Genomic DNA, 27,880 nt, shown 5'->3' on the forward strand with positions numbered 1-27,880 from the left:
ATCTTTTCCTACTATGGTCCCTGCCCTGGCTAGAAACCTTCCCCAAGAATACCCTTCTTGCTTGCATATCAGAGCAGCCTGTGTCCTACCTGGAATGCCTTATTTGGCCATAGATAGATAGTTGTCATCGAGTTGACTCTGACTCCTGGGGACCTTATACAGAACAAAACAAAACATTGCTGTGTTCTGTTTCATTATCACAATCACCAGCACGTTCAAGCCCGTCATTGTGGTTATTGTGCCAGTTCATCTCACAGAGGGTCTCCTTTACCCTTCCTGGCCCTCTCCTTCACCAAACACAATGGTTCCTCCAGCCATCGATCCTTCCTGAAGATGTGTCCAGAGCAAGTGAGTCAGACAATGTTCTGCTGTGATCTGTAACTTTTTCATTGGCTAGTTTTTGGAATTAGATTGCCAAGCCTCCTTCCTAGTCTGTCTTAGTCTGGAAGAGCCATTGAAACTTGGGTATGATTGGTTGACCCTACTGGTATTTGAAATAACAATGGCATGGCTTCCAGCATCATAGCAACACTCAAGCCACCACCGTGGTCTTTGGCCATAGCTTCTACCTCGTGTGCTAGGACTAATCTGCTCATGAGATAGGTCAAGGATGGTCCTATTCATGTAGTGCATTTTCTGTGAGGTTTGCACTGTCTTATCAAACCAGCTTGTGCTGACCCTCATCTTGAAATCTGCTTCATGTTTTGTTGTAGGGAAATACAAAGATCAATACTTTTAACTGGGCTAAAATCCGCAAGTTGAGCTTTAAAAGAAAGCATTTTCTTATCAAGCTTCATGCCAACATCTTGGTAAGTAGCTTTTTAGTGATTTTTTTTTTTTTTTTTTTTTTTTTTAGTGAATTCTATGCACTTGGAGATTTCTTAGTAGTGTCTACAAACGGTTTGAATGTAAGTGGTGAAAGCTGGCTGGGCCTTAGGGGGTGATATGCTCCCTCTTTTACTTCTACATAAATAAACTAAAGCTATAGTCATCTTTTTACTAAAGGCAAAACAGTTAAGAAAGCCAATTGGCAGTTCAGATTTAATAAAGCAATTGGAATATGGGGTGGCTGAGGTGTAAGTAAAATCTATTTGGAAACAATTTTTTCAGGGATTTGACGATTCAAATGGGATGAATTTGAATCTGAGGACAGTGACCCTGTCAAATGGGAGAGACAGGATCTAGGACTGTGGGCATATTGATTTGATAATATCTGCTCTGTTTTTCTAAAATATGTTCACCCTCTTTCCTTAAGCAAAAATTATTGAACACTTACTCTGTACCAAAATCAAATGGTAAGTGTGTTGGGGGGAGTATACACAGAAGCAAAATAAGCAATTGCTGGTCAAGATGCATTGTACAGGGTGAGACAAAGGCACAAAAAAGGATGTTCTTTCATGACCATCTTCCTTTCACGGAGCAGCTGGTGTATATGAACTGCTGACCTTCTGGTTAGCAGCCAAATGCCTTACCCACTTCACCGCTAGAGCTCCTTTATAATCATACAGGAAATAAAAACTGGAGATCAACTAATTTCTGACTTACAGAAGATCCAGTAATTTGAGGCATCATTTTTCAGATCTGAGCCTTTTATAGAACTATCCATTTGAGCAGTTTAGATCATATCCAATGGGAAGCTCACAGAGAGGACTGGGGCTGCTGGCAGGTATTCCAAAAAGAATTAAAGAAGGTGGGCTAACAGAATGGGTTGGCAGGGCTGCTGAAAACAGGGCCGCAAGCATGCCATGTAGCTTTGGACAAATGAGGCTATACAGTGAGTCAGGTGATGGGGGAAACTTGAGCTTTAGATCTGGAGGGCCCAGTTCTCCTAGAATATGCTAAATGAGCAATACAGACCGTCATAGAACAAAGCAGCATAAAGAGAAGGAAATGTGTCTAGCTGGTACATTTAAAAAAAAGGCTCACATACATGTAATCATTCTATAAACCCTACCATCTGTAAGGAAATCCAACCCCCTTTCCTGTTGGTCATTTATAACTTCTTGTCACTTTCAAAGTATGCCCTTTGATGTTCATTTTAACCTAATTTACAACTTCATAAAAATGTTCCTGGCAGAGAAGAAAGGGTGAGAAAGGGTTTGAGGTGCGGCGAATGTGCAAAGCAAGATTTACTTCTCAGAGAAGGCTCTGTCTGAGGACAGTGGCCCTGTCTGTTCCTCAGAAGTTGCCAATCATTTTGGTTGCAGTAGATGTGAAGCCTACAGGGAGCCAAGTGAAAAATGGGAAGCCCAGCTGCAGAGGCCCCTGGACCAATAGTTTGGACGGCTTTGGGATTTGAAGGTCTTTGATATTCTTGAAGGCTGTTTTGTTTAATGGAAATTGGTTTATACAGGTGTTGTGCAAGGACACCTTAGAGTTCACCATGGCCAGCCGAGATGCCTGCAAGGCTTTCTGGAAGACTTGTGTGGAGTACCATGCTTTCTTCAGGCTTTCTGAAGAGCCCAAATCAAAGCCCAAAACTTTACTCTGCAGCAAAGGGTCCAGTTTCCGCTACAGGTAATTAAATATTGCATCGAGGCAAATTACACACTCAGATTCAATAACATGGAAAGCAATAAGAAGAGCTCAAATTCTCGAAGAAATAAAGAATCCATTTCAGTCACCTGAAAGATGATCCGCTTTATTAGTCACTCCATGTGTGACATATTAAGTCAATGTTTCCCAACTGGGAGGCAGGGAGAGGGGTACTCCACCCAGGGGGTTGGATCAGAATCTGTAAAAGAATGAGGGGGCATATGCAGCTTGAGAAACTGTATTCAGTGAACTTACTGTTTTCCTTATAGGCAACTTCTATGCAAGCCAAGGAACTAACTGAAAACTTAGCAACATCCTGTGGAGGTGGTCAGGCTAGTGAGAGAAAGCGCCTTAGGGGATAAGGGATTGAAAAGATTGAGCTGCGGGCACTGGCCACAGTGCCGCACCCCAGGTGACACCCTGGAGGAGTGGCCAGGAGTTAAGATGTTGTTTTCATTTAAACACACAGGCCTAGGAAGACTTTGAAAGAAACTTTCAAAACTTAGCTGAAATTTAAACATTCTAATTCAATGCTTCCCCATAAGGGATTTTTGCACATCATGGAAGCCTGCCCCATTAAGAGCTGAGATTTTACAAACTTCTGTATTTTTTATGGAATCTTTCCAAAGTGGATTCTACAAATCCCTGCCTTCTGAAACATGATATGGAGCATATTTTGCTCTTTTCTTAATGACCTGAGTTATTACAGACGTCCCTTCTTATCCTTTGCAGGCAGCTGTAGCGCAGGGATGACCTCAGGGCAGGGTTGAGAAGGCAGAGCAGACCCTGGACCTCAGTGATAAATGGCCCAGACTTTTTGGGTTTTATGATTCTTGTGATTTCTTTCTTGTTTCTTCTTTTGCCTATCCCAGCGGTCAGCTGACTTCCTCTGCTAGCGAATGCCTGACTGGAGCCACTCTCTTCTACTGTTGAGTCAGCTGCCGTTTCTTCTGTGCAGAACCACAGTAGAAGTAGTGTGTGAAGTAAGAGTCAGCTGGCTCTGATTTAGATGTAGAGGAAAAGTCTTCAAAGAAAAGTAGTAGTTTTCAAGCCCAGACTTCTAAACTGCTATAGAGCCCTGTTGAGAAGCTTTTAAAAAATTCTGGGTTCTGGGTAGTTGAAATTGCGCTGTATCTGATCTTTGCTAAATGGGCATCAGCCTTAATGTGGAGCCCTGGGTGGTGCAGTTAATGTGTTCATTGCTAACCTAAAGTTTGGAGGTTCAAATCCCCCACAGGCACCTCTGGTGATCTACTTCTGGAAAACCAGCCACCGAAACGCTAGGAGCATAGTTCTACTCTGGTACGTTGGGTCACCATGAGTTGGAATTGTCCCCATGGCAACTGGTTTTACAGGTTTTTATCATTAATGTGATGATCAAAGATTTATGACATATGTCATTCATTCCAACTCTTTTGGTTTCAACAGTGAACAAAGTTTTCAAGTGTTAGTGGCCTGTTTGCTTATACCTAGCATTAATCTAACTTTTATCTCCTTATCATAGTGGAAGAACCCAAAGACAACTTTTGGAATATGGGAAAAAAGGGAGATTGAAGAGCTTGCCATTCGAAAGGTGCATGCTTTTCTCGTTCTCTCTCTCATACTGATTTGATGTTAAATTAGATATTGGTATGTATCCTGGTATTCAAATGAAGACCATTTCAATGGCTATTCTGTTTGGGGATTTCAGGAAACATTACCCATCTCAGTACCATGAACGACAGTGCAGGTCGTCACCAGACCTCCTCTCGGATGTGTCAAAACAAGTAAGACTTGTTTAAATTCCTCCTCTTTCAGGTAAATGTAATGCATCCACATTCCAGATGCTGCTAAGAATTGATTCTGTCAGAATCTCCCAGTGTGTAAAAAAGGTTCCTCTGTTCAAGTAGATGGGTGAGCCTTCTGGGGGTCTGTTAGCTCAGTCTTTCCAGCCAATAGAAGAACATTTAGTAAACCACCACTGCTGTGAACTTTATACACTGGAAGAATCTAGCACATCTTCAAACTGCAACCTGCATTGCTAACAAAATGCAGATCCAAATGAATTTCTATGGCACTGTATTTTTCAAAGTACCACCTCTTCTTTTTGACTATGCAATATAAGATAGAACATCTTTGGTTAAGATTTTAAAATATTTCTTGCTGTGTAATTTTAAGATTCAACTTAAAACAAAGTACTGTTCCCTTGGAACTGTGAGATAATGTCTTCATTTGAGTTTTATAGTGTAAAAAATGTTAAATGTTTTCTTTACCTCTCCCTAAAATATATATATATATATATATAGAGAGAGAGAGAGAGAGAGAGAGATAGATAAATAGATGATAGATAGATATAGATGATAGATAGATAGATAGATAGATAGATAGATAGATAGATCGATCGATCCTGTAATTTCTCATGTCTGTTGAAGTCAAAGGATGTTTTTTGTTTTGTTTTGTTTTTAAAAGACATGATAGAGGTACAGTGCTGGAAGGGATCATCTATTATATGCTACCCCTCCTGCCATTCACAGCCTTCCTCAACACCATTTTCCAAAAAGTGAGGAGCTAGACCAGAGAAGTTAGGAAACTTGCCTGAAGCCACACAGCAAGTCAAAGGCAGAGCAGAAATAGAATCCAGGTGTCCTGACTAGCTTCATTGTTATAACTACTGAACTATACTGTTTGAAGTACATATAGAACTCTGAGTTTAGGAATGGGATGGCATTGAGAAGGAATAGTGTCATGTGTGCTTTCTAATACATGAATTTGGATATGGTAGAAGTTATTGTTATAGGTGTATATATGTATACACACACACATAACAGCCCTGAAATAGAATATGGATTGAAATGACTCTATGAAAAACTCTCTTGTCAAAATCCAATTCAAAGCTAATTTAGGAGCCCCCTCCCCAATCAAAAGGAGTTCTGGTGGCGCTGTGGTTAAAGCATTGGGCTGCTAACCAAAATGTCGGTGGTTTGAACCCACCAGCTGCTCTGTGCAAGAAAGATGAGGCAGTCTGCTTCCTTAAAGATTTAGTCTTGGAAACCCTATGGGGCAGTTCTACTCTGTCCTATAGGGTTGCTATGAGTTGGAATCTACTTGATGGCAGTGGGTTTGGGATACGGGCCCCAACCAAATGCCTTTTCCTTCTTTCACCAATGTGCCCTTTCTCTCAAGGTGGAAGATTTGAGACTAGCATATGGCAGTGGGTGTTACCGAAATGTGAATGGCGTGCACGCATCTGAACCTGTGCTAGACAGTAGGAGGAGGAACTCTGCAACGGACGTGACGTTTGCAGCCGAGCTGGAGCGTTCCAAACCAGAGGCAGATCCCACATTGTTGCCTCAGTCCCGAAGCAGCTCCTCTTTCCATTTTATGTATACAGACCCTGTTTTTAACCCTGACCCTGATCCTGATCCTGATCCTGACTTCTTTGAGGAGAAGAGTCCTCTAAGCTCTTTCCAAACAAGCTGTAAGTTTCGTAACAATCACATGAGTACATCTTCTGGCCTCACGAGCACAGTGAGTCCAGCAAGGCAGCTCACTTACACAGATGTGCCCTACATTCCCTGCACTAGCCAGCAGGTTGATATTATGCCCCCCCAAGTCTTTTTTTATGTGGACAGGCCACCCCAGGTGCCCAGACGATCTCCAATCATGGCAAAGGAAAGGGAAAGGCCAGACAGCTGTCTAGAGACCTCTGTAACAAAACCAGCTAAAAGAAGTCCAAGGAATATCAGAATGAAGAGCTTTCAGCAAGACTTTCAAGAACTCCAAGAAGCTATGGCCAGGACTAGTGGTAGGAGCAACATAAATGTAGATCTGGAAGAGGAACCACCAACGTTGGAAGATGCATTTGCACATAACCTTCATGAGCAAACCCCTAAGCGATCCCAGAGCCAATCAGACATGAAAACGATCCGTTTTCCTTTTGGGTCAGAATTTAGACCTTTAGGGCCTTGCCCTGCTCTGAGTCGTAAAGCTGACCTGTTCACGTGTATGTTTGCACAGCAGGAGTTTCCCACAGTTCTGGTGGGTCAGAGTGCAGCAGAAAAATATGTGGCCAGTGAATCCAGTGATTCTGAATCAGAGATGCTTAACCCAGACTACTATTCTTTGTACGGCAAAGGAATAAAGTCACCCGTGGCCAGGATCCGCTTGTCTTCTGGTAGTCTACAGCTAGATGAGGAAGATGAAGATGCTTCTTTCAACCCAGCAGCTGCTGAAGACAGGACTTTGCTAAAATCGTGTAATTACTATTTAGCTTAAAACTGTGAATGCTATGAACATTTCTGGGCCAGTTCCACATGACCACCATAGGTTTAAAAAAAGAGAGAGAGACAGAAACCTCTTTGCATAAGCCATTTTCTTAGTTACTACTCAATGGCATTCATTAAAGGAACCTTCTCATTTTGGACACCTAGCTTATCAAAGCACTCCTCGGAAGGAAGGTTGGGCAATCTACTTCCATAGTGATAGTGCCTCGGAAACCCAAGGAGGGGTCACTGTGCGTCGGGTCCGTCTTGACGGCACATAACAACAGCAGCTTGTCAAAGAACCAGCTGTAGCACCATTCCTCAGAAGCTGCCACTGCTAGTGCTTCCTCGTCTCTTTTTTCTGAAAGGCCTCTACCACGCTGTCTCCCCACCAGCATCATGGCACGGTGAGGTGGGTACCTGTCATCTCCATGACACATTTCCTCACACAGCCATTATAAATGAAGTTTAGGCTCTTCAACATTGAGGAATGGTGACAAAATGGGTGTATGCATGGATTTGCGTTCTATCATTTAGTCATTCAGTGGCTATTGATGGTGTCGATCATTCTGTTCTTGAGACAATACTCTCGACAAAAGGTTTTGGTCCTCATTATCTGTGTGGCTCATGAAAAGTGGTCTTGTCATATTTTAAGGACTTCAATTTTTATAACATATATGTAGGGGGAGCATGGCCCTCCTATAACCTCAGGAACAAGGTGGTGGTATAAATCTTCTCAACAGAGTGCAGGTTGAGAATTTAAGACTTGACAGAATTCTAGACTTAGGAAATTAATAAATTAAATCAACCTCTAAAGCCAGTTCTATGCCTGATGAAGATAAGATATTATGATGTTTGACTTATAACTTCTCTATTCCTAATTACCTATTATATTTAGTGCAAGATAAAAGGTAACAGGCTGGTTTGTTTATCTAATCTGTCCTGCTGGATATATACATATATTTTGCCAGATCTTGTTGCATGTATGTAAGTAAGGAAATGAGATGAATGTTATTTTAATAAAAAGTGATGGAAAAACCCGTTTATTTAAAAAGATAAGTGATGAGGATGCTCTTCCTTTGGTTTCAATCAATTTCAGAAATAATTGGTTCTGGCTTATGACTAAGGGAATTCCGGGACAGTTACAAAACAAGGAAAAGGAGGGAGACAAGTGAAAATATATGGTCAGTGGTGGAAATGTGGCAGAATTGAGAGTGGCTGAAAATAAAAACGATAGTGCTGAAACCAGGCTGAGTTAATAAAACAAAATTCTATTCTTGAGCCATTCAAAATTTCTCTACAATTGCTCCAAGAAGTTCAAGCATTCTATTTGAAAATGTTGTTATTTTGTTTATTGATTTAAATTTTCAGTACAGTATAGTTAAAAGATGTGAAGTACTAACTTCAAAGAAGTGATGCAAGTAAACAGGCAAGCTATTTTTTATAAATATAACCTAATGATGAAAAGATGGAAGAAATCGGTTCCTTGTTCTCCTAGTCCTTACATCAGGAAATCCTCTTTGATCAACTTCATTCCTTTCTTGCATTTCAGTACTTTCATTTTTGCTTCTGGCCTCATACCTAGTATCACATTGCATTCATCTTCACCCGTTCCTTCAGGAATAACTTGAATTCCTCTATTCTATATGCTATTTCTTATCTCAATATCTGGAAATCTTTGCTAAGTTTTATGTTCCAGGGAGAAGAATAGGGCCCAAATCTGTATATAATATCTTCTTAAAAAAAAAAAAAGTATAATTTAAAGCTATAGTTAGGATGACCATATAATTTATTGTTCAATTCAGGACATTTTTTTAAGAAAATGGGACTCTATTACTAATTTTGCCCAGTTAGGAGGCTCAGAAGTGAAGTAGATGTTTACTTTAGTTATAAACAATGCTTCCTATAATGTGAACACTGTCTTCTAGTTTTCAGTGTTCCAACAATAAATTTAAGGGCAAGTTGGGAAAATAAGTTGAAATAATTAAAATACCACACCCCCCCCAAGAAAACAAACATTGCAAACCATGAGATTTAAATATTTATTTTTCATCCCCCTCCAAACACTGGAATATGCTTCACCTACAAACGGTTTACAGGACTAGTAACTAATGGACAATAAGCCATACAATTTGTCCCTGTGATGCAGTTGTGCCCTAAAGTTTCAAATAACTGATTTATAAATTTGTTGCTTTTACTTTTACAAAAATATTCATTTAATCCATGATATGGTTGCAAAATTATTTTCAGACCTCTACAGATCATGAATTGTAACTGAGTTTCAGTTACATAGCAGGTGAAAATTTTACAGAACTTTTACTTCAAAATACAATGTGTTAAAAATGATTGTTACAGTATAGGCACCGATGAAAATAATTTTATTGGCATATGACACCATGGCAGCTTTCTCAAGGGTTTGTATTATTTTAAAGAAAGAGGATGTAATTCCACTTTGATGAAAAACTGTATTCTTTACTTTAAGAACATCTTCAGTCTAATATTTGGCAATGACTCAGGTATAAAAAACAATGACTTTTGTGCAAAAACTAAATTGTGCAGAGCCAAACATTAAAACATTAACTATTAAAACTAATTAATACCAATAATTCTACAACTACTGAAAATATAGCTCCGGTTCAAAACTTAGGCATAATTATATATACTGGGTCTAAAAGAAAAAAGATATTACCCACTTAATAGTACCATAAATATAACTGAAAATTCACTGTACAAGTCTAACTTACCTTTGAATAGACAGAAATCATCCCATAATGACTATGGCTTTCATGAACTAGAAAATGCTCACTTAAATACCCTTTAAAAATGAACAAATGATGCTTATGCATTGTTAATTATGAAGAATAAAAATATATAAATAGTTCATAGAACAATTTACTACCATGACCAAAAATATGCTGGTAGAAGTTATATTCATATCAGCTTTTTTAAACTCCCCAAATCTAAGCATATAATGAGCAATTTTAGTTGGATATTTTAAAAAATGAAACCAGACTAATTTGTCCAGTATAACCAAACACCCATCCTGGGCTAAATGGTATTGCTTTAAATTTTCAACCATGTTAAATAGGAGTTGATTGCCTCTTCTAAAATGGAACATAGATACTACACACCAAGAGGTACCTCTCTTGCTACACGTTGCCTGCAAATGCCTCAAACACAGGGCTCTAGAATGTGATAATCATTGAGCTGCCTGGAACATCGGACCAACTTGGCAGAAGAATCAATACTTTCCCAGCTTTCATTTCAGAGGGCTTATTAAAACCTTCTGTTTTAAGAAGATATGACTTCCATTTCCCCACCAATAGTCATTTTCAGAATACGATTGCATAAAAAAAAGAAAAAGCTTTTTGATGCTTGGTGATTTACAAAAGTTGAATTTAGGATGACTTTGAAAGACCTCGATGTTTCATGAGTGTACAGTTAACTAAAGAGCAAAACATGAAAGGTATTCATCCTAGCAACTTCAGTAATATGACCCCTAAAAGCAAAACTGGATCTCAACATTTACTAGAATACAGTTGAGACTACAGTATTAAAAGTTAGTCCTTACAAAATAATCTCTTCAAAGTATAAAATGATAAACACCATCACAAAATAGTTGAATAGGTTCTTCCAAATCTTCAATCATCGATATGTTGCAAAGATCCAAAAGGCACACGGAGCTCATGAATTAAGCATTGTGAAGCTTGAAGTAGCTTTGGTGGGTTTCTCTGGGCCCGTGCGAAACACAAGCCAAGAATATATTTCTTAGGGGGATTCATCTGCTGAACATCTAGAAAATTAATAAGAAAAAAAACTTTAAATAAATGTAATAGTATCCATCTTTGTATGAACTCTACAAAGAAGGAACTGATTCAATAAGATTAATTCTATCAACTCTCATGTAGATGTTAAAATATAAACAAGTTTTTAAAAAATGCTCTTGAGTCTTATTTGGCAACTTCCAAATGATTTGTCTGCAACTGGAAAGGACAAGAGGAGTTGTTCATTAAACTGTAAAGGGTCTTAAGAAGGGCTTTAATTTATGAGCACAAGTAGGTTTATCAAATAGAAGGATGGGCAAGAGTGCGTGCTTTTACAGGCCAAATAGTTTGTTTCAACTTGATCTCAGTGGCATCACAAACACAAAAAAATGCAAAAATCAACTGAGAAAAGATATAATGGGTTAAGGCTAAAATTAGTATTACTTTATAATACTTGGCTTGAGCTAAGGAGTTGTATGTATGTGTGTGTATGCGTATGAAAGTCTTCTTTTAAAAATAATTTCAAAAATTAAACAAATTTTCTCGAATGGAAACAAAGTTAAACTATCTACTAGTTCCACGAGACAATATAGAAACTAAATTCAAACATAAAGGCCTTCTATAGTCTCTAACGGGTTCCTCTAGCTAAAATCGTTTCCTTCACTTTTCACATGGGAAAACCCAGGAATTTCAGCACCGGAAGCTCTGTGACTAGTGGTGTTTCTACAAATGATGAGGGTGGTGGCAAAAACCAAGCATTCCTAGATGCTGCTTACAAGGGCTCCAGTAAGAATATGCTCCATCTCCTTTTGTCTGTACTCCCAACAGACAAAACAGGCCTTTTCATTCAGTGGAAAACTACCTTGTAATGCCTGACAATAACAGTGTCCAACACTAATACTTAAGACGGTCAACAAACAAGTTTTCAAGCATACTACTATTAAAAAGTGACTTTGTTAAATAAATGATTGAATCAAGGTAATAACATTACATCATAAATTAACATCCGACAGAAAATATCAAGGAAATTTTGAAAATGACATTTTAAGCTTACTTTTGAAATTTTTCAATTAATTTCTTCACCATTTTATCTGTGATGCCAGGGCAGGCAGCTTCAGCCACAGCAATGCTTCTCTCCAGCTCTTCAATTGCCTGGTTCCTGCTAGCATTATTCTCATCCTGCTGTTTAAGCTGAGAGAGATGAAGGATTATAACACTGAAAACATTCTACTACTTAATACAGATGTCCAGAGCTAAGGAGCCTGCACTTACCTCGGCAAATGCGGGTGTGATTATCATAGACAAACAACTCAGGGTTTGCACAAAATCTTGCTCCTTTGAATAAATAATATAGATCATACATGAGAAAAAGAAAATAAGTCATTCACGTTTTTCTTATTTTATACCAAATGTGCACTAATTTAATTCCCTTTGTTCCCCAAATGACTTGGTATAACACAAGTTCCAAGGCTTCTTCCCATCACTAATTCCCATCCAGAATCCAGAAAGCCTTTTAGTTCTAGGATTGCAGCATTGCTGTGGTTGTTGTTAGCTGTCATTGAGTCATGGTGATTCTATGCAGAACTGAACAAAACGCTGTTGGGTCCTGCACCAACCCCACGATTGGTTAGGAAATGGATGGCTGTGGCCCATAAAGTATTCATTGGCTGCTTTGGGGCAGTAGATGGGCAGGCCTGTCTTCCTAGTCCATCTTAGTCTGGAAGCTCCAATGAAATCTGGTCAGCATCACAGCAACACTCAAGCCTTCACTTCATGCATGGCCCACGAACCAAACCACAGCCTTCCTCATGGAAGGAGAGAATTCTACCACTGAACCATTAATGCCTTATGATTACAAACAGATATCCATAAATGCACAGGGTTTATGTATCTCTATGTAAAATGCCCACCAAGCTGGTTTCAGAAGAGGATGTGGAACAAGGGATATCATTGCTGATGTCAGATGGATCTTGGCTGAAAGCAAAGAACACCAGAAAGATGTTTACCTGTATTTTATTGACTATGCAAAGGAATTTGACTGTGTCGATCTTAACAAATTATGGATCACACTGCAAAGAATGGGAATTCCAGAACACTTAATTGTGCTCAGGAGGAACCTGTACATAGAACAAGAGACAGCCATCCAAACAGAACAAGGTGATACTCGATGGTTTAAAATCAGGAAAAGTAGCATCAGAGTTGTATGCTTTCACCATACTTATTCAATCTGTATGCTGAGCAAATAATCCTAGCAGCTGGGGTATATGAAGATGAACGTGGCATCAGGATTGGAGCAAGACTCATTAACAACCTGTGATACGCAGACAATGCAACTTTGCTTGCTGAAAGTGAAGATCACATGAAGCACTGACTGATGAAGATGAAAGACTTCAGTATGGATTGCTCCTCAACATAAAACAAAGATCCTAACAACTGGACCAATACAAATGGAGAAAATATAGAAGTCCGGGATTTATTTTTACTTGGATCCACAATCAACACCCATGGAAGCAGCAGTCAAGAAATCAGATGTCATATTGCACTGAGCAAAAGACCTCTTTAAACTGCCAAGGTGCAAAGATGGCACTCTGAAGACATAGGTGCACCTAACTCAAGCCATGGTTTTTCCAGTCACCTCATATGCGTGTGAAAGCTGGACAATGAATACGCAAGACTGAAAAAGAGTTGATGCCTTTGAATTGTGGTGCTGGCGAAGAATACTGAAAATACCATGGATTGCCAGAAGAAGGAACAGATCTGTCCTGGAAGGAGTGCAGCTGGAGTGTTCCTTGGAAGCCAGAATGGCCAGACTTCATCTTACCTACTTTGGCCATGTTATCAGAAGGGACCATTCCCTGGAGAAGGCTATCATGCTTGGTAAAGTGGAGGGTCACTGAGAAAGGGGAAGACCCTCAACGAGATGGACTGCCACAGCGGCTGCGGCGATGGCCTCAAGCACAGCGAGGACTGTGAGGCTGGGGCAGGACCAGGCGGTGTGTAGTTCTATCGTACTCAACTATGAGTTGGAGCCAGCTTTATGGCACCTAACAGCAACATAAACTGGACTGAAAATGTTACCAATGGCCACTTAAAAGGACTTTTGTTACCTTTTCTTAGGAGTTCTGGTTAAGGCATTTGGCTGCTAAGCAAAAGGTTGGTGGTTTGAACCCACCAGCCACTCTGTGGAAGAAAGATGAGGCAATCTGCTTCCATAAAAATTTACAATGGGGGTCACTATGACTCAGAATCGACTCAGTGGGAGTGAGTTTGGTTTTGGGTTTATTACTTTTTCTTAATTAGCTCAAAATGAAACACAACTGAAGCATAGTATGTACCACCATGAGGCAGACTGGCATTTAGGGGTGTTAAATCCTAACAACTTTTGGCCATTGTAATCTCACACCATGGTTTGAAAAAGTGTCTCAGGAGGCAATGCTCATCCCCATTTACATACCGCCCCATTCTGTAGTTTCTTTGGGTCAGGCTTCTTCCGTACCGTGGTGAAGCTCCATTCAGGATGAGTGGTATTATTTTCCCTGCTGGTGGATTCCCTAAAGAAATTGCCAAAGATACCTTGATAAGTTGCTAAATAATTCATCTTGATGAAACACTGAATCACTGCAGCCAGAAGCTGAAGAGATCATTGTCCTGATTTTTTTTTTTTTTTAAGTACAGTATAATAAAAGCACCAGATCTCAGTTTCAGGTGGATGTTAGTTTTAGTGAGGAGTAGCAGTGGTCCTCAACAATAAGTGGATGTCAGAATCACCGTGGTGACCTCTTAAAATATAGATGGCTGCTCCCCTGTTTCCTCCCTCTCCCCACCGACTGAATCCGAATCTCCAGTGGTGTGGCTTGTGATCTTTTCTTACAGCTCCATAGGTAACTCTCATGGGCAATAAAGGCCAACCATCACTAGAAGGGAGTTTAAAAAAAGTCCTGGTATTTTTTTTATCTCCTTCAAAATCTAGGCAATTTCCTTTTTAAAACATTGTACAAATATATAGTACCAAAACGTTTGCCAATTCAACAACTTTTTACACGTATAAATTCAATGGCATTGATTATGTTCTTCAAGTTTTGCAACCATTATAACTATCCTATTGCAACTTTTTAAAAAAATTGTGATTTGGGTGAAAGTTTACAGAGCAAATTGGTTTTCCATTCAACAATTTATACACATTTTGTTTTGTGACATTCATTGCAATCCGCACAAGGTAACAGCGCTCTTTCCACCTCCTCCCTGTGTTCCCTGTTTCCATTCATTCTTCTTTCCTACCTCTTCCTGCCTTCTGAGCTTTAGCCCTGGGCAAATGCTACCCTTCTGATCTCGTATGGTTGATTCTTTAGATGTGTGCATACCTTCCTGGTATTACTGTTCACCTTATAGGCCTGTCAATCGTTTGGCTGAAAGTTGAGTTATGGGGGTTGAGTTCAGTTCCGAGGTTGAAGGGTGTCTAAGGGTCATAGTCTTGGGGGTTCCACCAGTCTCCATCAGACCAGTAAGTGTGGTCTTTTCATGCTTTTGAGTTTGGTTCCACATTTTTCACCCACTCTAATCAGGACCTCATATTATGATCTCTTTCAGAGCAGTCAGCAGTTGGAGCCGGGCACCATCTAGTTCTTGTCTCAGAGTCACGGAGGCTGGGGTTCACATGGTCCATTACTCCTTTGGACTAATTGTTTCCATGTATTTTGATTTTCTTCACTCTTCTTTGCTCCAGACAGGGAGAGACCAATAGTTGCACCTTACATAGTTACTTACCAGCTTTTAAGACCCCAGTCGCTACTCACCAAAGTAGGATGTCTTTTTGGACTATGTTATGCCAATTGACTTTAGTGTCTCCAAGACCATGGTCCTGAGTCTCCATGCCCTGCATCTCATTCCCTCAAGGTGTTTGGTTATGACTAAGAAGTTTCCATAATGCTGCCCCCTATATGTTCCACTATATTCATGGATGTATTTGCAGCACAATTAAATATATATGTAGAAACATCCTCTGAAAACCTATATATATTCGTGGGTATAGTCCCATTTGCCTTCCCAGCCCTGTTCAACTCGTTCTTACTGTTATTGCAGGACCGTGTGTGTGTGTGGTGGTTATGTTTGTGTGTCAACTTGGCTGGGCCTGGTTGAGTGGCTAGGCAGCTGGTGGTAGTGATTCCACATGACGAGATTGGCAATCAAGTCCATGGTGGGATCTACCACAAGCAGCTGAGTAGCTGCCTTTGGGATGTGGTCTGCTTCCTGTATATAAGGAGAAGCCTTGGGAATGGTCTCTAGCCTATGGCACACTTGGACCCTGCATGTAGCCGTGTCGTGGCTCAGCAGCCTGCTATGCTCTGCCGACCTTGGGACATACAATGGACTTAAGTTAATGGCCTGCCATGTGTTCTGGTAACATCGGGACTGTGCCTTTTTACTGGTCAACCTTGAAGCTTCTCAGCCTCAGCAGCCTGCAGCTGTCTGGGTGAAGAAATGCCTCTAGCTCCAGTGGGCTGGGAGCAGGAGGCAGAGCTGGACCCCAAGGTTGAGGGGCTTTCACCCAGCCCCTAGAGCCTGGCACTTTGAACTTGGACTTAAAGCCTCCAAATTGTAAAAGAATACACTCCTGTTTGTTAAGGCCATCCCATTTGTGGTATATTCCTGTCGGAGCGGCGCTAGGGAACCAGAACAGTGTGTAATACAGTATTTACTTTTGTTGCCTCTTGTGCTCCTCCCTGTGTCCTCCTCGGCTTTGATCATTTTATGCTGATCTCTCCCTTATTGAATCCTACTCCAAAATAACAGTAGCTCCCTCTTTCCCCCTCCTTCTCACCCCTGCTAATCACTAATAAGCTTTGGTTTCTATGTTGTTGTTGTTATATGCCGTCGAGTCACCTCCGACTCACAGCGACCTCTCCCTCGGTTTCTGAGGAGGTATCTCTATGGAAGTACATTGCCCAATCTTCCTTCCGAGGAGTGGCTGGTGGATTTGAACCACCAGCCTTCTATTAGCGGTCGTGTCTTAGGCACTATGCTACCAGAGCTATATATTTGCCTATCTCATATAACTGAGATCTTACAGTATTCGTCCCATAAACATTTCACTCAGAATGATGTGCTCAAGGTTCATCTCTGTTGTGGCATCAGGACTTCATTTCTTTCTATGGCTGAGGAATATTCTATTGTATGTGTAGACCACGTTGTGTTTATCTGTTCATCTGTGGATAGACATTTTAGGTGTGTCCACCTTTTGGCTATTGTGAATAGTGCTGCAGTGAACATTGGTGGACAGGCTGTTTCTGTTCCTGCTTTCAAATATTTTGAATATGACAATTTCTTATAGATGCAGGAATCTGAGAGTATTGTCTAAAGAAATTTGGTGTTGCCTTTCTGGCAATTCAGCTAGAGGAGACATAAATGCTGGAATAGCCTACAGACTTTCCTAGTCTAAATTAAGTTATGGACTGAGAGTTACAAAACATTGTTGTTGTTGTTACGTACTGTCGAGTTGGACCCAACTCATAGCGACCCCTCCTTGGGTTTCCAAGGTGGTGTCACTACGGAAGTAGATTGCCCAACCTTCCTTCCAGGGAGTGGCAAAACATTAACTTTTAGGGAGTAAAAACCATATATAAATGTACCAACCTGATGATGGTTTGGCATGTGGCCAAGACTGAAAAAGGCCTGGAGATTAGTTCTCCATAGAAACTGTACATGATGCCCCCAAATTATGATTAGATGTTGACCATTATTACTTTGAGCAAAAAATAATATAATTTCTCTAATCTAACTGTGTTCCAAAATTCTGTAATATATTCATGTATCCACTAGGGGTTACACCGAGACCATTGAAAACTAGAGCTATTAACTTGCAAGAAAAACAAGTTTCCAAAATCATTGTACTCTCCAAACTCTGATTTAAAAAGATTTTCACTGTTGCTGAGGCAACACCTTAGAATATGGTTTATACTTTATGCTAGAGCAGGCATACTGGACAGTAGCTAAATGGATGCAATATTAAAGTGAGCTGCCTACATAAAAACGAAATAATCTGTACATACGAATCCGAGCCCTCGGAATCTGATTCATCATCACTGTGTCCTTCTGCCTTCCACCTCTTAAATCGATCTATTAGTTCAGTCAAGTAAGAAGTCTTCTTTGAATTTTTTACAATGAATTTGTGTTTCAGAAGTTCTTTAGCCGTAGGACGCTAAGAGAAAAAAAAAAGGATACAGGGATGTTTCTAGGCTCTTGATGATTGCAAGAGGTGGTAAGAAGTCATTTGAAGTATTAAGCTGAAAGGTATAGTCATGAGGACAACTAAACTGCTGCAGAATAACAGCTAATTGTATTTTTGATTATTGTAAATTGAAAAATTGATGAAACTAACAAGGCTGTATCTTTGTTATTATCTACACAATGCTTTTCCATCAAGCATCAATACAAAAATACCAGTACTGTGGGGGATAGCCACACCTAGCATTTTATTAATAAAAGCATGTTCATTATCATGAAAAATACTTACATCAAGCTTAGACAGTGCTTGTGTATTTCTAGTCTCTAGAAGCCATAAGGCAAGTTTTTTGAGGAAAAAAAGTGAAACAACTGTAGTCAAATTTGTCTAATAAATGAGTGGAGCCCACTAGACTTCAGAAAAATCATACAACTTAATGCTGGGATTTCTAAACATTAAATAAAAGTAGTTAAGTGTTAACTTTTCATAAAAAAGAAATGAAAACACAGTTGAATAAAAAGCTCTGTGAAGAGTTATACATATGCTTTAAAAATTGAAATCATCTTAGATGAACTTTAGGATATCATGCTTGGTAAAGTAGTGGGTCAGTGAAAAAGGAGAGGACCTTCAACAACATGGACTGACACAGTGACTACAACAATGTGCTCAAGTATTGCAAGGTTTGTCAGGATGGTGCGTGACTGGGCAGTGTTTTGTTCTGTTGTACATAGGGTTTGAGTTGAAGCCGACTCGTTGGCACCTAACAACAACAATAACAAGATGAACTTTACTTCTCAAACTTCTTTTTGCTTGAAATAGGAAATAATCAATAAAATTAAGAGGAAAGTGGGGATCAAGAAAATGATGCAGAGGAAGTAGGAAAAAAACTATAGGTCTGGTTAAGAACTGAATGGAATTGGCAATTAGAGGAAAGAATCAAGTTCCTGGATGAATTTTAGACAATTTTAACACACACTGTACATACTCCCCACTGTAAGAAAAGCCACCTTTGCTGTATGCAGATTCAATAACAACAAAAAGATAGTAGTAATAGCAATATATACTCACAAATGAAGGATCTTTATTCAAGCAAGCATCAATAAATTCCTTAAAGGACTTAGTAAAGTCTCCAATAAGAGTTGGAGGATTGTTTTTTGGAATAAGAAACAGAACTCTCATTGGATGCATGTCGGAGTTAGGTGGCTCTCCCTTAGCTAGTTCAATAGCAGTAATTCCCAATGACCAGATGTCAGCCTAAGGTAAGAGAAAAAAAGAAACATTACCTCAAAACTCCCAACACATGGCCCACATTATAGCCTGTGGAACTGAATGATCAGACAGTATTAATGTGTCTTGAGAAAAGTACTCTTAATAAATATTTAATCATAAAATTCATTTATTGAAAAATAAAGACATTTATGGAATTCTTTACTGTCATTCTAGGCAGTAGAGACTCAAGCCATGAATAAGACAGGAAAAAAATCCCTGCCCTCAAGGGGCTTACATTCTAATAGAGGAGACAGGTAAATAAATAATAACAGTGCCAGATGGGTGCTAAGTTCTGTGAAGAACACAATAAAGCAGGGAAGAAAATCATCAACAATGGGGCTATGAGGCTGCAAATTTCTACAGGATGGTCCCTGTAGGTAATATTTAAGGGGACACCTGACAGGGAGGAAGATCATTAAAAACAGAGGAAGGGGCAAGCGCAAAGGTCATGAAGCCAGAGTATACTTGCTGTGTTTGAGGAACAGCAGCAAAGCCACTGTGGCTGGAGCATAGAGTTAAGGCAAGATTGGTCAAAGGTGAGGCTGGAGAGGTAGCCAAAGGCTCAATTGTGGGCAGCCATGTATGTTACAGTAAGGAGACCTGGCTTTTATTCCAAATGGGATGGAAAACCATTGAAGGGAAAAGAGCTCAAATGTTACCAGCATCCAAGAAATTTAAGCAGCAAAATCTGACATACTTCAGCTTAAACACTTGAGTAGAAATGAACATCAACGCAGTTTATTAAATAGGATGGGACACAAATTAGAATTTATTATTATAAACAAAACAGATTGTTCTGGTGAATCCTTACTTTTGAGTCATAAGCTGACTGTTGAATAACTTCAGGAGCCATCCAAAATGGTGTTCCTACAAAGGTATTTCTTTTAATTTGTGTATCCGTCAGCTGGCCAGCAACTCCAAAGTCAGCAAGTTTAACATCTCCTTGTTCTGAGAGCAAGACATTGGCAGCTAGGAGGCAAAAAGAAGGGAAGGTAAAACTCAACTTCCTCAGAATGCACTATTTTTCTCAGCTTCATATAAGCCTTTTGTATACCTTTTATGTCCCGATGAATTTTCTTTTCTGAATGCAGATAGTCCAGACCTTTCAAAATTTCCTTTAGCATGGTAGCAATCTGGAACTCATCAAATGGACCAGCTCGCAGCTTGAGGGGAAAAACACACATATAAGTATGTGACAGTTTGGAAAAAGAAAATTCAAAATTGATATTATCTTTGAATAACAGAATCATTTAAATAGATGAAGCAGTTCCGTTTATTAAAAAATGAGGAAAAACTTCTACAAGGTGGGGGAAGAGAGTGAAAGAGTTAAGCCAAGGGCTGAATAGGTTTTAAAATGATTAAATGTAATCTTGAAAGATAACACAAGCACTTTTATCTATCCACTAGCTCCGAATTCTGAGGTTCCTAAATATGTACATGAAAGATTTAACAAATATGCTTAAATAATGACAGAGCAAGCTATCTTTTTTTTTCTCCCTAGCTAGGAAAAAAGAAAACCAATGACTTCAATTTTGGCATTTGCTGTTAAAAAGTTATTAAATATTTACAGTAAGCTGATTTTCAGATCATATAGTCCCTAACATTTTGAGTCAGCTGTAGCACCATTCTCAGCATTTATGTTTTCAATACATTGTGAAGCATGGAGCCTTCCTGAGGCTCAAATGTAAAGTTTAGCCAGTAATATAAGAATCACACTATTCAGACTTTCATTGTCTAAAAAAAAATAGATCAAATCGTGGAGGGCTAAGGTTTTTCAAATAAATGTAACACATTTCCCTTTCTTTCCCCATCCCTGTACCAAAGCCAACATAGTTCCAACTGGAATACAAGGAAAGCAATGATTAGGTTTCAGGAGAATTTGTAATGGAATATCTGAAAATCTCTCTTTAAAATAAGTGGTTACTTTAAAATTCTGGTACCTCATAAAGCACAAACACTGGACTGTACAATATTATTACAGGAAAGGGTGGGAATCTAGAGTCAGAGTCGAGGCAGAGTTCTGTTTGCTGGGAAGAGGGAAGAGGTGGTGACAATCAAACACTGCCCGCTCTGCTGCACACTGGGAGGGATTCACAGATCTTTGGCACCTTGTGTATTTCATCTTACATGAATGCCATATTTATGCTACATAAAGGACACTTTCATGTTGAAATTTAACAGCTTAAAATAGAACCCATACTTCGGCCTCACCATTTCATATTAACTGTGGTCTGTATATATCGTATACTCTAGAGACTTCCGTAGTTCAATAGGTCCCTTTCCTAGGTAACATTATCTATTTACTTTCAAATTTACCAACTTCCACCCCCCAAATGTTCCTATTTAAACAGTCGTGATTAAAGTCATTTTACAAGGTACAAGTGGTGTATTATTTTAACGATGACTAGCAATGAAATCCTGAAGTGCTATCAAACCACTGAAGGACAAACGTCATGCGACTTAAGATTGGTACTCAGTATCACTGCAGAGGAGATACACACATGGTTACCTGCTCGACTACTAGCTGAAAGGTTGGTGGTTTGATCCCACCCAGTGGTACCTCAGAAGACAGGCCTGGTGATCTGCTTCCAAAGGATCACAGCCTATGAGCACAGATCTACTCTGCTCAATGACAACTAACAGCAACAACTTAAGAAATTAGTCAGTCATGTACAGGGTTGGCAGACAATGGTCCTACAAGTGTATGTGTATGATCTGAATTCCCAGGTGTATAGTAGAGCTGACAAGGGGCAAGTTTGTAGTCACTTCCTGGTCATAGCCAGCTACCCAGAGGGAGTGAGGGCTTGAACCTGTGGGCTCGGGACCATAGTCGCAGGGGACATGAAGCTCAATTTGCATAACATACTACACAAAACTTTGTTCCACCTCCTACTTTGGTGAGTAGTGACTGGGATCTTAAAAGTTTGCAAGCAGCCATCTAGATGCAATGATGGGTCTCTCCTCGTCCAGAGCAAAGAAGAATGAAGAAAACCAAAGATTAATGGAAATAATTAGTCCTAGCGACTGGTACACCATGCGATCCGCAGCCTATGACTATGAGACCAGAAAAGCTAGATGGTGCCCGGCTACCACTGTCAACCACTTGGAGGGGGGTCTATATAGGAAACCCTGGATAGAGAGGGAGAACCATGTGGAACAAAACTCAAAATCATTTAGGAGAAAAAAAAAGGAGGGGACCAGGTTTGCTGGTCCGATGGAGCCTGGTGGATCCACTGAGACTATGGCCCCTAGCTGCCCTTCAGGTCTGGAATTGAACCCACACCTGTGGTTTCCAGCCAAGGAAAAGACAGGCATATGAGTTGAACGTTTACCTCAAGTAGATACACTCCTTGGAGAGAACAATCATGGGAGAAAGAAGGGCTGCTTATGCACAGGGAGACGACAGCTCAGGGGGCAGGAGGGCATGGAGGGATGGACACAAGGAAGAGGTGATTGTCGGGAGGAAGTGGGAGGGGAGCTGTTGCACTGTGGTGAATTGTGGTCAATGTTGTGAGACAAAATGCATGTGAACTGCTGTATGGAAAGTGAATTTGCTCTGTAAATTTTCACCCAAATCACAATTAAAAAAAAAAAAAAAAAGAAATTGGTCAAGGTCTGCATAAGGGGTACTGGCTTTCATTCTGAATGACTTTTTAAAAGTGACCTGGATAAGCCAATGTACTACTGTGGTAGTTCAGTTTGTGTGTCAACTTGGCTGGGCCTGGTTGAGTGGTTGGGCAGTTGGATGTAGTATTCCCCATGATAAGAACTGTAATCAACTCCATGGTGGCATCTACTAGGAGCAGCTGAGTAGCTGCCTTAAGGAATGTGGTCTTCTTCCTGTATATAAGCAGTAGCCTTGGGGAATGGTCTCTAGCTTATAGCATGCTTGGACCTTGCATGTAGCCATGTCATTGTTCAGCAGCCTGCCATGCTCTGCTGATCTTGGGACTTACAATGGACTGAAATTAATGGCCTGCCGTGTGGTTTGGTAACATCGAGACTCTGTCATTTTATTTGTTGACCTTGGGCTTGTTAGCCTCAGCAGCCAGTAGCTGCCTGAGTGAAAAAATGCCTCTAGCTTCAGTGGGCCAGGATCAAGAGGCAGAGCTGAAGCCCAGCCCCTAGAGCTTGGCATTTGGAACTCGGACTTCTAGCCTCCCAAACTGTAAGAGAATAAACTCCTGTTTGATAAGGCCATCCCATTTGTCATATATTTCTGTTAGAGTAGCACTAGGTAATCAGAACAACTATGTAATGCAGAATTAAAAATATATACTTAAGTAAAAGCAAACAATCACTGTTGCAAACTGTTAATGTGCTCAGCTACTAACCAAAAGGTTGGAGGATCAAGTCCACCCAGAAGCATCTCGGAAGAAAGCCCTGGTGATCTACATCTGAAAAAGAAGCCACTGAAACCCGTGGAGGACAGTTCCACTCAGACATGCATGGAGTCACCAGGAGCAGGCACTGACTTAATGGTAACTGTTTAGGTTAGGCTAAAGACACACTAGCTTATCTGCTATATTTAGGTTCAGATCAAAATTCTGTAAAAGTAAAATTTCAATTAACTGGGTGCTGGAGGAGGAAGCCATGGTGGCAGAGTGGATAAGAGCTCAGCTGGTAACTCAAAGATCAGCAGTTTGAACCCACCAGTGGCTACGCTGGAGAAATATGTGGCCGTCTGCTTCTGTAAAGATTATAGTTTTGGAAATCCATGGGACAATTCTACTCTGCCTTCTCGGGTCACTGTGAGTTGGAATTGACTTGACAGTAATGGGTCTGTTTAGGGTTGTGGAGGAAGATGAAAGAGGAGACTCTGTGGCAAGAGAATGGACACTGGATGACGTTGCCGGTGGTTTGTTCTGTTCATTATCAGCCAGAAAACTGTCACAAACCTGTGGTCAAAATGTTTCCTTAGACATGATGGCAATGACTTGTTGTTGTTGTTATGTGCTGTCGAGTCAAACCCGACTCATAGCAATGACTAGAAAAGGAAAAAATACAAAGTTGGACTGAGAAGGAAGGTAGAAGAGATGGAACAGAGGTGGTGTTTCATTTCCAACGGATACTTGGAGTGCCTAATTGAACTTTTCTTCAATGGCTGAAGACCTTGCCATGCCCTGGGTGAGTACACAGCCACTGACCTGGCCTTGTGTAATTTGCTGCTGCTGTCAATTGAGGATATGCTCATTCAAATATCGCACACTTCGGGGTCTGTGTATTTTCCTCACACTTCCAGCCAGTCCCTAATGCAGCATGCTCCGTTATGCCTTCTCTTATGTTAGCATGTTGTTCCCCACCTTTTTCCTTGGTGCTCATGTTGAATTCCATTCATCTAATCATAATGTATTTTGTTGTAAGTCACTGCGATTCTTTTTCAAAAGAGGCAGAGTTTAATAAATCCAATAAAATAACATGTACTATGCTCAAAGTCTGCCCACATATACAACTAATTTTTTTTTTCAAGAATGGGAGCCAATCTTGAGGTACATACTATGTAATATTGGCATACATTACAAATCCTTCATCTTGCTTTATTCTATTAGTTGGGTATCAGTTTGAAGTGATTAACACTCTACTCAGCATCCTTCTTGTCATCTCTTATTCCTTGTAGCAGTGCCTTCCTCTAAGTCTAATCCAACCTTACCAAAAACAGAACAAAAGAAAACAACCAAACTCACTGCCATCGAGTAGGTTTCAACTTGTAGTGACCCCTCCTTGGGTTTCCGAGGTGGTATCTCTACGGAAGTAGATTGCCTGATCTTCCTTCTGAGGAGTGGCTGGTGGGTTTGAACTGCCAGCCATCTAGTTAGCAGTCAAGTGCCTTAAGCACTATACCATCAGAGCTTCCTTCCAATCCTTTTTTAGATTCCCCAAAAGACAGCATGGAGGAAGAATAGCACAGTCTCTCATCATGTGCTTTCCTCCCTATAATGTCCAGTTAAATGAGGTTTATAATTAAGTCTCAATATTACTGTGCTAATAACATTGTAAACTTGTTACATATATACTAATTAGTATATTATGAGGCAGCATCAGAATGGGATCAAGATCACACAATGGCTTCACTCAGAGATTTCGTAAAACTGACCAAACTACAATTGGAGGATATAGGTTGAGTTAAAGTTGGGCCAGTGTGCAATGCTTAACACCGCCATCAGTGATCCTGATGCATGAAGTGGACTAGTTCCCCAAATGCCTACAGAGCAGAAGAGATGTCGTTAGCATGTTTGGAATGGGCTCGCAGTAATTAAAACTGAAAGGGGCTCATGGAGCAATTGAGAGAGTTCTTGTGGAGCTAATGAACAAACTGTTGTATAATAAGACTATGTGACAAACCACTAATAAACTTTGTTCTCTATACGTTTGCCTTTCCTTGTCTTTTTATGTAAGTTAGACCACACAACATTTATCCTTTTGTGATTGACTTATTTCACTCAGTATGTCTTCCAGCTCCATCCATATTGTACCATGTGTCCAGACTTCATTTTTCCTATTGGCTGAGTAGTATTCCACTGTATGTTTGTATCACAGGTTTATCCATTCATCTGTTGAGGAGTGCATTAGGTTGTGTCCACCTTTTGGCTGTTGTGAAAAGTACTGCAATGAACACTGGTGTAGAAGTCTTTGCTTTCAAGTCTTTTGGGCATATACCTTGAAAGTGGAATTTCTGGGTTATATGGTAGTTGTTGCATTTGGTAGCTCTATTTTTAGTATTTCGAGGAACCACTTGCTGGTTTTCCACGATAGCTGTACTATTCTGCTTCCCCACCAGCAGAGGTAAGGGCTCCAATTTCCCTGCATTTCCACCAACATGTGTTATTATTATTAACTCTTAGCCTCCTAGTGGGAGTGAAATGGTATCTCATTGTACTTTTGATTTGCACCTCTCTGGTGACTAATGATGAGGGTCAGGTGGCGTAGTGCCTAAGGCATTTGACTGCTAACCAGAAGGCTGGCGGTTCAAACCTACCAGCCACTGCTTGGAAGGAAGGTTGGGCAATCTACTTCTGTAGAGATACTGCCTTGGAAACCCAAGAAGGGGTCTCTATGAGTCGGATCCGACTCGACGGCAGTGAGTTTGGTTTTTTGGTTTGGTGACAATGTAGGAGCTCTGGTGGCAGAGTGCGTAAGGTATTTAACTGCTAACCAGAAGGTTGGTGGTTCAAACCCACTAGCCACTCTGTGGAAGGAAGACTGGGCAATCTACTTCCATAAAGATTTACCACCTTGGAAACCAAAGGGGGTCGGTATGAGTCGGAATCGACTCGATGGCAGTGAGTTTTTTATTTTTATATTTTATTTTTGGTGGCTAACCAGCCACTCCTCGGAAGGAAGACTGGGCGATCTACTTCCATAGAGATACTGCCTCAGAAACGCAGGGAGGAGTCATTATGAGTTGAATCGACTCGACGGCAGTGAGTAATGATGCTGGGCATCTTTTCATGTGTTTGGTGGCCATTTGAATGTCATTAGTGGTTACCAAGGGTGGGAGGGAGGAGTAAAGAGGAGATTAAGGGTGATGGAAATAATTGTGTTGATTCAGGATAGGATTGCATAGCTGATTACAGTAAATGCTGTCAATAAGTTGTACAGTTGTAAAAAGTTGAATTGGTAAAATGTGTGTGATAAATATACTTACAACAGTGACACACACACACACACACACACAAAAGAGTAGCTGCTGAGGACCTCATTTGTTAATAATAACAAATGTTGATGAAACTGTAGGGAAATTGGAACCCTTACCTCTGCTGGTGGGGATGAAGAATGGTACCACTATTGTGGAAAAAATAGTGTGGTGGTTCCTTGAAAGAAATAAAAAGAGAACTACCATGTAACCCAGAAATTCTACTTTTAGGTATATGCCCAAAAGACTTAGTTTCTTGGTTTGGAAGTTTAGGTTCATGGTTTCATGAGACATCCCAGTTAATTGGTTTAATAACATGTTTAGTGCCTCTGTTCTACTTCCAAGTTCAATGCATAGTGCCTAGGGTCTTAAAAGCTTGCAAGTGGCCATCCAAGGCACAATAATTGGTCTCTCTTCACTTGGAGCAATAGAGGAAGGAGGAGAATCAAGAATAGGAGGAAGATATGGAATGTCTGGATAACTGCCTCCATGAACAACTGCCTCCTTTGACATGAGACCAGAAGAACTGGATGGTGCCCAGCTACTATTACTGAAAATTTTGATCAGAGATTCTGTGGAACAATCCTGATCAAAAGAGGGGGAGGGTGCAGAACAATTTCAAAATCTCATGGAATCCAGCCTTTCTGGAATCATGATGGTTGGATGAACCCCTGAAGCTATTGCCCTGAGATAAATTTTAAACCTTAAACAAAAAATATTACCTGAAGTCTTCTTAAAATTGAACATCAGTTTACCTTAACTGGTTTAAAGAAAAAGATCTGCTTTGAGCATTATCCTCTTTTAAGAACTATCTGTATGGGATCAAATTGATGACAGCAACTCGAAAGATTAGATAAACCTTAGGGGACAGTGAAGTTATGTTAATGGCAAAAGAACAGCTCAGAAAAGGAGGGTGAAAATGGTTGCACAACTCAAAGAATGTCATGAATGCCACTGAATGGTACCTGCAGAAACTGGTGAATTGGTGTGTGTTTTGCTGTGTATATTCTCAACAACAACAACAAAATTATATTTAAAAATGACCTTGTGATAAGACAAACAGAAATACGATCATTTCCTTTCAAAGAGTAGAATGAGGTCTGACTTCATATGTATGAAAGACTTCCATACAAAGAAACAGCAGTAGTGTTGCCTCACTAGAGAGGAGAGAGTAAAACAAAACAAAACAAACAAACAAACAAACAAAAAAAAAAAAAAA

The 27,880-nt window shown here is 40.2% G+C and overlaps 2 protein-coding genes across 2 annotated transcripts in view; one reads left to right on the forward strand and one right to left on the reverse strand.

Moving 5' to 3' along the window:
* Positions 1-6,789, forward strand: part of FRMD7 (FERM domain containing 7) — a 30,854-nt gene extending 24,065 nt beyond the window's left edge. The window contains exons 8-12 of the mRNA XM_042782294.1: positions 714-809; positions 2,354-2,517; positions 4,040-4,108; positions 4,226-4,301; positions 5,698-6,789. Coding sequence (XP_042638228.1) covers positions 714-809; positions 2,354-2,517; positions 4,040-4,108; positions 4,226-4,301; positions 5,698-6,789 — 1,497 coding nt within the window. The remainder of the gene's footprint in view (positions 1-713; positions 810-2,353; positions 2,518-4,039; positions 4,109-4,225; positions 4,302-5,697) is intronic.
* Positions 6,790-10,544: 3,755 nt separating this feature from the next.
* The window catches only part of STK26 (serine/threonine kinase 26), a 33,318-nt gene continuing 15,982 nt past the window's right edge, over positions 10,545-27,880 (reverse strand). The window contains exons 4-11 of the mRNA XM_007950737.2: positions 20,083-20,191; positions 19,840-19,997; positions 18,828-19,013; positions 17,587-17,735; positions 13,995-14,091; positions 11,813-11,875; positions 11,595-11,731; positions 10,545-10,569 (exon numbers count right to left, since the gene is read on the reverse strand). Coding sequence (XP_007948928.2) covers positions 10,545-10,569; positions 11,595-11,731; positions 11,813-11,875; positions 13,995-14,091; positions 17,587-17,735; positions 18,828-19,013; positions 19,840-19,997; positions 20,083-20,191 — 924 coding nt within the window. The remainder of the gene's footprint in view (positions 10,570-11,594; positions 11,732-11,812; positions 11,876-13,994; positions 14,092-17,586; positions 17,736-18,827; positions 19,014-19,839; positions 19,998-20,082; positions 20,192-27,880) is intronic.

The sequence above is a fragment of the Orycteropus afer genome, unplaced genomic scaffold (assembly GCF_000298275.1).
Source record: "Orycteropus afer afer isolate SDZICR_OR568_19922 unplaced genomic scaffold, OryAfe1.0 scaffold00287, whole genome shotgun sequence".
NCBI classification, from domain to species: domain Eukaryota; kingdom Metazoa; phylum Chordata; class Mammalia; order Tubulidentata; family Orycteropodidae; genus Orycteropus; species Orycteropus afer.